This window comes from Erinaceus europaeus, chromosome 7 (assembly GCF_950295315.1).
Source record: "Erinaceus europaeus chromosome 7, mEriEur2.1, whole genome shotgun sequence".
NCBI lineage: Eukaryota > Metazoa > Chordata > Mammalia > Eulipotyphla > Erinaceidae > Erinaceus > Erinaceus europaeus.
Genome location: NC_080168.1, coordinates 129,659,957 through 129,674,008, shown reverse-complemented (window position 1 = coordinate 129,674,008; position 14,052 = coordinate 129,659,957). Strand labels below are relative to the sequence as shown.

Below are 14,052 nucleotides of genomic sequence, written 5' to 3'. Positions count from 1 at the left end.
TCCCGGCGGTGGCCAGTTGCCCCGTTTTTTTTTTTTTTCTTTCTAATTTTTACTAGATAGGATAGAGGGAAATTAAAAGGAGATGGGGAGATGGGGAGAGGGGAGAGGGAGAGAAAGACAGACACCCAGAGCCCTGCTTTGCTGCTTGAACCCGGGTCCACACACATGATCAAGTGTGTAATCTCCCAGATGTGTCACTATGTGATGTCTCAAATAAAACACGGTCAGACTGCATTAAAAATATTCCTGTGCAAATCTTCTATAGAAACCACACTTAAAACACAAGTATAAAAAAAGACAAGTTGAAAAACTATACACTGTGAAAATAATGAGAAGACAATTTCCTAGTAATCGCAAGCAAAACATATTTTAAATCATTTTTACTGATGTCACTTGACATCGATACTGTGCTCAAGTCATCAAGAAGATGAACTCTATGTCGCAGTTGCTCCGGAGTTTGTGCCAGTCCTGTAACTGCACTGTGACTGAGCAAGGGAGACATCCAGATGTGCTTCTCTTAGCATATAAAGGACTTACAACAAAAAACCTGCCAGAGTACAGACAACCTGGTCATGGCCAACCAAACTGACCTGTATGACACAGACATATGTGACAATGATTTAACAACTGAGGAATTCACATTCTTCTTTAAAATCATTGAAATGTTTATACCAAAAATATATTCCTGGAGAAAAAAAATGTCAGTTTTAACAAATACCAATAAGGCAGTTTTTTTTTTATTAACACAAAATAACATGATCTAGAGATAAAGAACTAAAGATAACAAGAAAACTCCCCAATAGTTTGACACTTAAGAAACATGTTGAAATGGTCCAGAAGTCAAAGAGAAAATCATCATGAAAACTTAATAGTTATTGGCTGTTTTTCAGTGAAAAAATAAATAATAAAAACTCATGGGAATGCCTTCCCCTCTCTCCCTCTGCCTGTCACCTGAACCATAGAATGCTAATGGTGACAGAACAGAAAGTACTGACTCTGCAGATTCTCTTCAGCTAGATCTGACCTATAGATGGACACATGATAAGAGTTTTAAATAAAGAGGGGAAAAATACCAAGAAAAAGCAACCTAAATAAACCTGACTCCAGAAGAAGTAGAAAATTTCCCAATGTTCTCTAAAAAAAATTAAAAGTCAAAATACTTAATGCCTGGTTTTACATGGGCACTAACTATTACAACAGTGGTCCCATCAGAACTGATACCCACTCTATACTGAGTTCACTAATACTGCTGCTAAAAACTACCCTAACTACTGAGAATTATCATTAACCTGACATTTTCTCAAAGAGAAAATATCAAGAACAAAAAAGTTATCTGAGGTCATTATGGAAAGAAAGCTTATAGTCTAGTATGACTTATTTTTATTTTTTGATTTACGTTTGTCAGTTGTGTTTTACTGTTCTGGGCTATTTTTAAGATAGACATAAAAAGAGAATGAGAGATGAGAAGGGAAAAAAACGCAACAGCACTGAGGCTCCCTCCCCATGGAGTGGGCGCCAGACCTGCAGACATTATAGAGCAGGCACCTTCCTGGGTGAACTATCTTGCTGGTCCATCTGGTATCACTTTAAAATGGTGACAAAAAAAAAAAACATCCAATATAAACCATTAACAAACTGAAATCAGGGGAATTAATACATGTGACCAAGTTAAGTCTCTCTCAGGAATACAAGATTGACTTAACAGTACAAAGTCAGTTAACGTTAAAAGACTTTAAAATCATGAGGGATGGGCGGTAGCACACCCAGTTAACTGCATACAGTATGAAGTGCAAGGACCTGCACAAGGATCCAGCTTCGAGCCCCCAGCTCCCCACCTGCAGGGAGAATGCTTCACGAGCATCAAAGCAGGTCTGTGGGTGTCTATTTGCCTCTCTCCCTCTTTATCTTCCCCATCCCCCTCTCAATTTCTCTCTGTCCTGTCCAATAAAATAAAAAAAAAAAGGCATCCAGGAGCAGTAGATTTACAGTGTGGAGGAGTCCAAGTGATAACCCTGGAGGAAAAAATAAATAAATCATGAAACCATACCGTTACAGGAAAAGCCTCGTGACATAAATTTTTAGCAAAGTGGTATAATAGAAAAAAGACTATGCTGGTAATGCATGAGAATTTTCCCTACAAGATGACCCAACTCAAACTGGACTTTCTCAGGACTTGGTAGTTTCCAATTTATTACGCTAGACAGTCTAGATTCTATACTGATGAAGAGAATGCTCTCTGCTTTTCGGGTTAGAATGGATCAGTTACAATTCATAGACCAACGTTAGACTTTGCTTTGAGATTATATGACATACCATGGGTTCTGTCTCCTTTGAAGGTCTTTCCAGGGGAGGGATGTACCACTGAAAGCAGAGTTCTTTGTTCAAAGCGTGTATTGCCTTATCTGATGACACCTCAACTCTGCTTGATGGGCTGCCAAGCAGCTTCAGTGACAAAACGGAGTGGCTAGAACTGTCATGGCATACCTAGGGAACAGACAGAATCATCGCTATGAATGCTGACACTGAGTTCATTTAAGATTTAAAATATCCACTCAGTACTGACCACACTGGCAAAATCTCTGTGAATTGTCTACACCTTGTTTTCTAGCTGTTGGTCTTAAAATTGCTCCACACTTTCCTCTCCTGTAGGGAAAACTTCAAAGCTCAGTAGACACAACACATGTCTCCCACTTGGGAGTATCCTGGAATGAAGAGCTAGGAAAGGAAGTGTCTAGGCTGTCAGTTCAGTCTCAAGGTCATCATGGATCTAGACACTGCTTTTTTTTTTTTCCTGGTTTAGCCCCTGGTGAATATGCAGGGGGTGTGGTGACAAGTTAGTGCCCATTTTTCAACAGCCTTTTTGCAGTGTCATACGCAAATTAAGACAGATCTTACTCTCAAAGACTAAAAGCCTTTGTCTTCATTTCCTGCCAGTCCCTGTTCAGGGCGCCATTACGCTGGGCTGAGTTTCACGGGCGGGAGACAGGGAACCAGGGACTCATGGTTGGGTGGTACGCATTTCAGTCTTTATTCATGCAGAACGCAGCACAATCTAAGCCATCTAAACTAAACTATAATCACAACCCTGTCCTTATATATATATATACTTGCCAAGTAGGGTGGGAACAGGATGTGAAGTAGAGAGGGTGGAGTGAAAAAAGACTAGTGCAAATCAGGGTGTGACAAGGAGAGGGGGCGGAGTAAAAAGACATCATGAACCAGTGGGGATTAAACCAATGCCCTGCAGGCAGGGCGGTGCTTAGTTAACAGTGATTATGTAAATAGAACACAGTGTTAAGCAGGGGGGATTAAACCCATGAAACAGAAGGGATTTTTAGAAGCAGAATTAGAAGCATACCAACAAATTCCTCTTAAATACTTTTTAAAAAAATTCTTACAGAACTTGTTCACTAAATTAGGAGTTTGTATGAAAGAAGATCTATGGAGTGCGATGGCGAGTTCATCAGTTATTGATTTAGCTATTTAAGGTAACTAAGAAACCAAAGCATGATTGTTAACTACCACTGCCAACAACGGACCGACCAGCCAGATACACAGCAATGCTGATCACGTCTCAAGTCTATGAAGGACCTTCTTCTCTGGAGTATAAACTAGTTTTTAAAATTTTTTTTTCAAAATTAACTTCTGGCTATGCCAAAGCATGATAGCGGAGAAGCCAGTCTATTAAGAAGTTTGACATCCAAGTTGTCTCAAGGTTTGGGAACCAAGGGGAAGAGAGAAGTGTCTGGTGTTTCTCTGAGGCTTAGTGTCTTCTGTTATTTCTGAGCCTGTTCAAGATAGAAGACTGTCAGTGTAAGCCTTCAAACTAAAATAAAAAAGAAGCAGAGACATTGACCTTTCAAGTTGTCTGCTGATAAAAGAAAAATATTGTGTTGACTGAAAGGTATTACTAAAGGTGAAATTTTTTCAAAAACATGTAGAGGTAGAGATTCACCAAATGAATCTTACAAGCAAGAACTCTCACTGGCAAGCACTATGGCTGAAACACACAGTAAGCAAGATTATGCCTGCTAAGTAATATTTAAAGTACTTAGCTGAGAACAATTTTATGCCAAAGAGTCTCCCAAAATACCAGGCAAATGGCTGGTTTAAAATTATTTTTAATTTCTCAGAGCCCTTCAGAGGTTCTCAAGACTATTTTTGCAAATATTTCAAATTAGATAAGTTGCTAAAAGGAAAAAGAAAAAAAAAAGATCTGTTTCAATATATGCAGTTTAATTAGCATGATGGACTCACAACGGTAACAATAGATGTCAATATAACATAGGTATTTAACTTTCCATTATCTTTGTACAAAACATAATATCTCTTTGCTAATGGGATTCATTAAATGTGCTAATTACTGGACTATCCATGGAGTATTTCTGATTTGTTCTTTGAAAGGAATGAAACGACATATTTGCCAGAACTTGGTGAGTGTCCTAGAATGAAGAGCTAGGAAAGGAAGTGTCTAGACTGTCAGTTCAGTCTCAAGGTCATCATGGATCTAGACACTGCTTTTTTTTTTTTCCTGGTTTAGCCCCTGGTGAATATGCAGGGGGTGTGGTGACAAGTTATTGCCCATTTATTCAACAACCTTTTTTTTGCAGTGTCATATGCAAATTAAGACAGATCTTACTCTCAAACAACGTATGTGTTGGCCATAATGCTATAAACAACAAATCACTTTGCACTAGTCAGATACTTGAGCACACACAGATTGTCATCTGCACACAGCTTCCACATGAAGAATTCAGCATTGTACACAATTTTAATCATATCATTTTGATGTTGGTAGTGTTGGGGGTGGTGCTGAACAGAGTTTGTTTAGCATCTCTGTTCATTCATCACAAAGCTTCAACAGACTTGACATCACACAGACTCAAACAAACAACAAGCAACAAACATAACACATGGTGACTTTAATTCTGGAAGGGCTTTTACTTGGCTTTGGGGGTGGGGATGGAGAGAGTTTAAGTGTCGTATTACTGGAAAAGTTTGAGTGGAGATACACTCTGAATGATTAGTGGCACAAAATGTTTCTATAAAAATCATCCAGGTGGGGCTGGGTGGTGGCACACCTGGTTGAGTGCATATGTTGCTATGTGCAAGGATCTGGGTTCAAATCCCTACAACCCACCTGCAAGGGGGAAGCTTTATGACCAGTAAAGCAGGGCTTCAAGAGTCTCCCTTTCTCTCTCTCTCCTCTTCCCCTCTCAATTTTCCTCGTAATAATAATAATAATAATAATAATAATAGTAACAATAATAATAATAAATGACCATTAGGAGCAGTGGATTCATTGTGCAGGAACTGAGCCCCAGTGATAATCTGATAGCAAAAAACAGCTAGAAAGGGAAGGGAAGGGAAGGGAAGGGAAGGGAAGGGAAGGGAAGGGAAGGGAAGGGAAGGGAAAGGAAGGGAAGAGAAGGGAAAGAAAAGAAGAGAAACTCAGCCAAGTTTGGAGTTTCTTTTTAAATATCCAAACGGCTTTATGATTATTAGCTGTCTACCCCAGTGAAATAAGCATGTGACTGTAGGGGTGTAATGGTGGAGAGTGTGGATTTTCGTTTGCACCTGTCAGGCAAGCACAGTGATCAGCACAACTGATTCTCCTGGAGAGTGGTTATATATATAGACACTCTAAGGTAACACTGCTGCCATTGTTTTTTTCTTATGTTCTACATGTTTTTACAGTATATTAATGATGGTATATTTTTAGAATCTCTAGGCCTTAGGAACTGGGCAATGATAGACTGCTCTGAATGTTAAAAATCTTCCAGCACACCTCCTTTCAGAACAGAACTTAGGAAATCAAATAGTCGCTTCTAAGCCCTTCCAAATAAAAGCCAGAAGGATATCCCCATTAAAACTACTTCTCGGCAAGGGTGGTTCCAAGCTGCACCTGGCTGAGCACACAGGTCACCTGCAGGGGGTCACCTTCAGGAGCAGGGAAGCCAATACTGGAGGCGTCTCTCTGTCTCTCCCTCTCAGTCTCCCCTCACCTTGCAATTTCTCACCGTCCTATCAAACCAAGAAAATCTTCTTTTGTAAATGGGGAAAAAAAAGGGAGTCAAGTGGTGACACACCAGGTTGAACACACTTAACAATGAGCCAGGACCTGGGTTCAAGCCCCGGGCTCCCATCTGCAGGGGAAACCTCTGGGAATGGTAAAGCAGTATTACAGACCTCTCTATTTCTCTCTCCTTCCCCTTCCCTCTTGATTTCTGGTTGTCTCTATCCAATAAAGAAAGATATTTTTAAAAAAAATTAAAGGGAAAACATGGCTGCCAGGACAGAGGATTCATGGTGGAGGCACCAAGCCCTCATGGCAACCCTGGTGGCATTAAATCACTACTTGCCAGGTTTCTTATCCTTGACTCCCTTCTCCCAAACACCTGAGACACCTGACCCCCTGGCAGTATTCCTCAAGGGTGGGCCAGGCCAGAGCACCATGAGTGGGAGCCCACCCCTTCCTAACTGTTTCCTTCTAAGGGGGCTATTTCTACAGCTATTCCTTTCTCTCACTGGGAGACAGTCACTTGACTGGGGAAATGGTGTGTGTGTAATGGTGGGGGTCTGGGCTTGGCTTTGTGTAGTTCTGCTGTTTCTTCTTGGGAATGACCTTCAGGGAGTGAATGTCTTTCATTCTGTCATGAGAAAAGATTTTTTAGGGGACTGTGGCTCCATAGGTTTTTAAAGAACGCCTATAATGACTTTAAAAAGAAAACCTACCCCCCAAACATAACAGTACCCTACACCAATTCTATTACTTGTAAAGATGGGTGATTTTTAATCTCAAAGGAAATTGTTTTATTCTTTTTAAAATATTTTTCCAATGAATTAGAACGTGAGCAGGAAACAGAATGATGAAGATTAGGTACAAATCTATATTATAGCATCTGAGGAAGAGAAAGGGGGTGCAATCTGGAATACCCTCGATATTATTCCAATATTATTCCAATTATTCCAATATTATTCCAATTCTGGGGGGGGCTTCTGAATTCTTAAATATTTCCTATTGTGCCTTGCGGTCATTTTTTAAAAACCATAATTTATTGTCAATCATCACACTCCTCTGCTCAATAAAGATTTAAAGGAAATTTATTATCTACTACCTACATTAGTTAATACACTATTTTGGGGGGGGATGGGAAGATAGCATAGTGATTATGCAAAAAAAAAAATTCATTCCTGAGGCTCTGATGATCCAGGTTCAATCTCAAGCACCACCATAAACCAGAACTGAGCAGTGCTCTGGTTTTAAAAAGCATACATAGGGGAGTCAGGCAGTAGTGCAGCAGGTTAAGCACAAGTGGCACAGAACACAGGGACTGGATCCCGGTTCGAGCCCCCGGCCCCCCACCTGCAGGGGAGTCGCTTCACAGGCGGTGAAGCAGGTCTGCAGGTGTCTGTCTTTCTCTCCCCTTCTGTTTTCCCCTCCTCTCTCCATTTCTCTCTGTCCTATCCAACAATGACCACATCAATAATAACTACAACAATAAAACAACAAGGGCAACAAAAGGGAATAAATAAATATAAAAAAATAAAAAAACATACACAGTCATATATATTTATGGGTCAAATGAGTCCTAATTGGGAGGGGTCACATTTTGAGGTTGGTTCTCTGGAATAGTTAGTATAGTTAACACCAGAAATATGGATCTATCTGGTATGGGCATGTCTATAAAGTGTAACCAGTAAAATATCATGTATCTATTGGCCTTTTGGGTCTCTTCTTTGGTGAATATCCTGTTCATAGCCTATTCCCATTTTTGGATAAGGTTCATTTGATTTTATTTCTTTTTTTATTTTGTAGCTGAGTTTGGTGAGCACTTTGTATATGTTGGTTTTAAGCTTTCTGTCTGATGTGTGACATATAACGATCTTCTCCCATTCTATAAGGGTTTGTATATGTTGGTTTTAAGCTTTCTGCCTGATGTGTGACATATAACGATCTTCTCCCATTCTATAAGGGTTTGTATATGTTGGTTTTAAGCTTTCTGCCTGATGTGTGACATATAACGATCTTCTCCCATTCTATAAGGGTTTGTATATGTTGGTTTTAAGCTTTCTGCCTGATGTGTGACATATAACGATCTTCTCCCATTCTATAAAGGGTCTCTTTGTTTGAGTGATGGTTTCTTTTGCTGTGCAGAAGCTTTTCAATTTGAGTAATTCTATTGGTTTATTTTTGTTTTAGTCTTCTTTGCAGTTGGATTTATATTACTGAAGATGCCTGCAAAACTTAGATGGATGAGAGTTCTGCCAATATTTTCCCTTACGTACTTGATAATTTCTGCTCTAACATCTAAATCCATTTGGAGTTTATTTTTGTTTCTGGTGAAATATAGTGAATGTAGTGCTTCAATTTCATTCTTCTGCATGTTTCAACCCACTTTTCCCAACACCATTTGTTGAAGAGACTCTCCTCTCTCCATCTAATAGTTTGATATCCCTTGTCAAAACATAATGGCCATATGTGTGGTGGGTTATTCCTGGGCTCTCAATCCTATTCCACTGGTCAGTGTGTCTTTTTTCGTTCCTGTACCAGGGAGTTTTATTTACAATAGTCCTATAATATAGTTTGAGATCTGGGAGTGTGACTCCTCAATTTTTTTTCTTCTTAAGATGGTTTTAGCGATTCTGGGTATGTTCCAGTTTCAGGTAAACATCAGTAGCTTTTTCAAACATGTCAGATTTACCCGTGGGGACTAGGAGGTGTCTCATCCAGTAGGGTGCACACATTGTCATGTGCAAGGACCGCTGTTTGAGCATCCAGCCACCAGAGGGAAAATTTCATGAGCAGTGCAGCAGTGATACAGTGATCTAGTGTCCCTCATATCTCTCTCTCCATATATATATATAATTGGCATAGAACTAAGACTCTCAGAAAGGTTTATTACAGGGTGATTAATAATATTTAAATCTGTGCAATATCCTGGAAAAATTTCTGTTCAGGACAATATGTTCAGAAATATAAAAATAATGTTCAATGTAGCAAAAGTGTTCTGAGGATTTTAAAGATTTATGAGAGCAACTCAAGACAGCAGTTGAACTGTGAACTTTTCTAGAAATCCAGGATTGACTTTTCTGTATCATAAAACATATTTCATGCCAGGATTTCCTTTAGAAGTAGACAGAGAGATTCTAAAAAGTTTCATAATACATATTTTATACTATATATTAATAAACATTACCTTGCCTGATGAATCACAGAAGCTTTTTTCTGTAAAAGGCACATTTTCCAATACTTGAAGTAGTTCTTTTGGAAACTCATCAATACAAGAATAAGAATATAGCTGTAAGAATTTTTTAAGGAAAAAATGCATTTCTTTTTGACGCAGAATCATCCCAGAATTGAAAAGAGATGTGAAGAGCATATCATCTGGTAGAGAGATTCCGGATGCCGGCTTCAGTGAGGCTGAAGGAAGAAGAGTACCTGCAATTAGCCATGTTGGGCAGCAGAAAGGTCTCAGCATCACAGACGCCTGCTCATCATGCTTCCTCTGAACACCAGGCGATTGCCAGTGACCCCTCCCTGCCCCCGAACTCTTAGAGCTCACACACTAATGGAACTGCTTCCTGCTCCTGGAAGGAAGGAAGGAAGGAAGGAAGGAAGGAAGGAAGGAAGGAAGGAAGGGAGACACATGCGAGCATGCTGCTTTCAGCTCCAGGTCTGTGGAACTCCTCTATGTCATCATGAGACTGGATTGATGGCTCTCCCCCAACAGATCTCAAGGTAAGAATTTGGTTGGTGACTTATCCATCAGTGAGCTCAAGGAACATCAGTGAGAGACTACGTGTGATAGAGGAAAGAAAAGAGTTCATGGGCTCCAGATCTGAAAGATGGGGAATCCTCTCCTGCTGGGAGGCGCTGAAAAGCCCTGCAGAACTGCCTGCCCCTCGGGGGCTCGGAAGCTGGGATGCTCACCTACCTACCAGTTTCCCACCTCAACAGCTGAACCTTCCTCTTTGGGGACCACTCGGAAAACCCAGAGCAGAAAGGCAGTGTGGTAAGGCCATCTGAGCTGCAAGCCCCAGCTACAGTGCTTTCAGACTTCCAAGGGGAGCAGAGCTTGCGAGAGGCAGGGGATCTCTGGGATCTGCCGGCCAGCTCATGCCCATTCCCACCGAGGCTCATTTCCTTGCTCTAGTACTCTGTCACCTGAGTCCCTGTCTGTCCGCTTACTAAGAGTGGGCCCGCCGCAGCCACCCGCCGCTTCCTCCATCGCTAAGCTCTCTCAGTGATGAGCCGCACAGCCTCAACAGCATCATGGCACAGATTAAATGCTGCAGTAGGCCATCTTCACAAAAAATACAGATGAGGAACTGATGTGAGACAAAGTAGACTACATTTTCTGGATAGTATTGAAATGAAACCAAACCAAACAAACAAACAAACAAAAAACCCCTGACTTAACTCATTGAGGAACTCCACAGAGTTGAAGCTCATATGTGAAAATGTGTACTTTTTTCTCTTGCACACTGGGTACTGGGACACACTCTCCTTGAAGGCAACGTTGCGTTATTTAGAGAAACTACATATTCTCATCATCCCAGTTGTTTACTGTTTGGAGCCTCAGATGACGCTGGTAGTATTAGGGAGCCTCTCAGTGTCTCCTAATTATGTTCCAACTACCTAGAGATTCTATTCTATCTAAACACTTCTGTATCTCAAGAGATCTAAGAACCCCCAACATCTGTTCTTGTTCTTCTTTCTGCTTTTTTTTTTTTAAGATTTAATTTATTTACTAATGAGAAAGAAGACAGGAGGATAGAGAGAAAGAACCAGATAGCATCACTCTGGTACATGTGCTGCCAGAGATTAAACTCAGAACCTCATGCTTGAGAGTCCAGTGTTTTATCCACTGCACCACCTCCCAGATTACTCCCTTCTGATTTTTTTTTCACTCAGGAAAAAAAAAATGTTTAAAACGTATTTTTAATTATAGGTATGTTCATTCTCCAGAGGCTGAAAGCCTACCTAGAAGTTTGCTGAGACTGTTGACTCTCTGCAGGTGGATATAGTACCGAAGCAGGAGAATCCACGTAACATCCACTTTGGTCTCGGGCTTTTTGGTAGCATCCGTGGCGTCACTGGCGTCATCGCTGTGGAATAAATGTACACAGCCAGCCTGGAAGACAGCCTGGTAGTTATCTGCAAGTGGAGAGACAAGTTTGCGAGTAACACGCCATCCTTGCATTTCACCGTTGGGTGCAACCTACCATTTTTAGGGATGCTAAAACTTTTGTCCACTCAGGTCTCCTTCCTATGAGATGGTTCGACTCTAGACTGAGAATCAATGAGTAATTCTTAGATTATTATGACGATGCGAACACCATTAATTGCAGTGTGGCTAAGTTTCATTTATGAGAGCAAACGCTATGACATTTCTTTGTTTTTATCACTTGGGAAACTGCTGGGGTTCGGTCCCCGTACAATGATGCCGCTGTTCCCAGAAGTCTTTCCTTTCTTTTGCTTCTTTTAAAGAGAAGATGAGAGACAGAGGAGAGACAGCAGCAGCCCTGCTTCACCACTCATGAAGCTCCCCCACTGCAGTTGGGGAATCAAGGTTCTGATCCTGGTCCTGTTACCTGACAGCGTGTGTGTTCTACTGAGTGAGCCACTGCCGAGCCCCAAATTCCATGGCTCTGTGACCTACTGCTGTTTATTTATAAATATCATTCTTGTCAACAGAAGAATTCTTTCCTTCTGTTGCAACTTCTTTCTTCCTTCCTTTCTTTCTCTGTCTGTCTCTCTCTCTCTGTCTCTGTCTCTCTTTTTTTTTTTTTTGCCTCCAGTATTATCACAGGACCAGGATGCCAACACTATGAATCCGCTGCTCCTGGTAGCCATTATTTGAGGGGTAGCATAGAGAGAAAGGAGGAGTAGACAGACAGGGAGACAGACAGACACCTGCATATCTGCTTTGCTGCTGCTTGTAAAGCGTCCTCCCTGCAGGTGGGAAGTGAGGTTGGGGGCTGGAACCCAGGTCCTTGTGCTTTATACTATGTGCACTTAACTGGGTGCGCCACTGCCCGGCCCTCACAGTGCCTATCTACAGCTTGGGGTGTGGTCTCAAGCTGAGCTATCCATTTGAACCACCTGAGGAGGTGTTGACATATGTGTTGGTCGTGGTTCTGCACCTGAGAATCAGGTCAGGACTCTGTACAGGGTCTGTCTTAATGAAACACATCAGACAAAAAAGACAAAGATTATATAATTTCACTCACTTTTGGAAGATAAGCAGATCAAGCAAGCAAAACAGAACAGAAATAAAATCTTAGATTGTGACAAAGAAGTGATGGTTATCAGAGGAAAGAAAGAGAACATAACTAAAACTGAAACTAATAATAATAATAATAAAGCATATGGGTGCCAGGCACACCCAGACCAATTTTATCAGAATTACATAAGTAGAATCCCATGAATGATAATAATAGTTGTTTTCTTTTTTTTTTACAAAGACCTTCCATTTAGTGGAATATAGAAGTTTTAAGAAATACTTTAGAGGAGTAGGAGCAATGACTCGTGATGAGACAAGAAATTTCCCAGGCATCAGTAAGTGCTTTAATCCCTTATTACAATTCTATGTTCACATTTATTGTTTTTTTCCAGTGTTCCCAGAAAAAGAATTCTTTATTACAAATGTTATTTTCTACTGAGCTCTAACTGATACATAACATTATTAGTTTCAGGTGCACAGTATAATGATTCAACATTTGTATAGACTGAGAAATGATTACCATAATAAATCTTACTAACTTCAATCACCATATAGCTACAATTTCTGTGATAGTTTCTCTTAGCAATTTCCAAATAAGCAACACAGTGACTGTTAACTACTATCACCATGTTACACATTATGTTACATTGTCATGGCTTATTTGTTTTATAGATGAACGTTTGTAACTTTGTAACTCCTTTCATTTAAGCCACAAGATGCAAGAAATTGTGCCCAAAGAAAGCCTGCTCTACAGAAGAGACGGGATGATGTGGAATGCAAATCTTACAGAAGAGACAGGGGATGATGTGGAATGCAAATCTCATGGAAAAAAACAGCCATATATATATGTATACTTCTGCTTGTGAACTGTGCATTTTAAATGTGGCATTATGGTGGCAGTCGAGCTGAAGCAAGTGAAACAAACTGTTCATAATTTAAAGAAAAAGAAAAGGCAAACTTTAAATCCATAAGCAATGAGTTCTCTAACAGCAGAAATAGTTTTTACAGCTTTTGAAATTGCAAGTGGAAAAGCCAGTGAAGCATCACAGAGAAAACTATCAGATTGCGTAGCGAGAGAAACGCACATAAAAGCTTCCAGAATAAAACTGTGCTGTTGACATTTCTGACTTCACATTTTGAGCTCTCAAACCTAAATGTTCTGTTTGCAACAGACTTCCACTGTTGGAAAATCAAGCAAAATCAAGACACTTTCCACTGGTCAAATAACTTGTTGGACCAAAGATGTGGCTGCAAACATGAAGACTCAGCCATCTGTGGGGTTGTAATTCTGTTTTATAGTTACTCAAATCTACATGCATCCCTGGACTTGCAATTTTTGTTTTGTTTATCTTTGTCTAACAGGATCAGCACCAGCTATTCAAAGATCACATTTTATGTGAGTGGTTGGCAATAATCTAAGTCAGATATTCCAAGTAGTGGGCGATATTTTTCGCATCTGAAGACTGGTGCTCTAGTAACTGTGTGGCACTTGCACTCCCAGTCATGAACTGCAGTGCCTGAGCACAAGTCTAGTGAGGCAGTGGTGTAGATGATACTAGAAGCCCTTGCACATGCATTTAGAAACGAATAAAGAAAAACGTCACATTTAATTAAAAGATACCCGTGATGAAGTCGTAAAATCAACGTCATTAATTACTGACGCTTGAATTGACAAGCATAGATAAAATACTTCCACTGCATGACGAAACAAACGTAGTTACTGTGGCAAGGAGAATTGTTGCTTGTAAGTAGACTGGACTGGACTGATTTCCCCCCATGGAACACTTTTGTTTTTTTTTTTGTTGTTGTTGTTGTTGTTGTT

General features: G+C 40.3%; 1 protein-coding gene across 1 annotated transcript in view; it reads right to left on the bottom strand.

Moving 5' to 3' along the window:
* The window catches only part of CFAP54 (cilia and flagella associated protein 54), a 373,056-nt gene that overhangs the window by 47,754 nt on the left and 311,250 nt on the right, over positions 1-14,052 (bottom strand). Inside the window, exons 62-64 of the mRNA XM_060195585.1 lie at positions 10,988-11,161; positions 9,201-9,424; positions 2,314-2,484 (exon numbers count right to left, since the gene is read on the bottom strand). Of these exons, the coding sequence (XP_060051568.1) occupies positions 2,314-2,484; positions 9,201-9,424; positions 10,988-11,161 (569 nt within the window). The remainder of the gene's footprint in view (positions 1-2,313; positions 2,485-9,200; positions 9,425-10,987; positions 11,162-14,052) is intronic.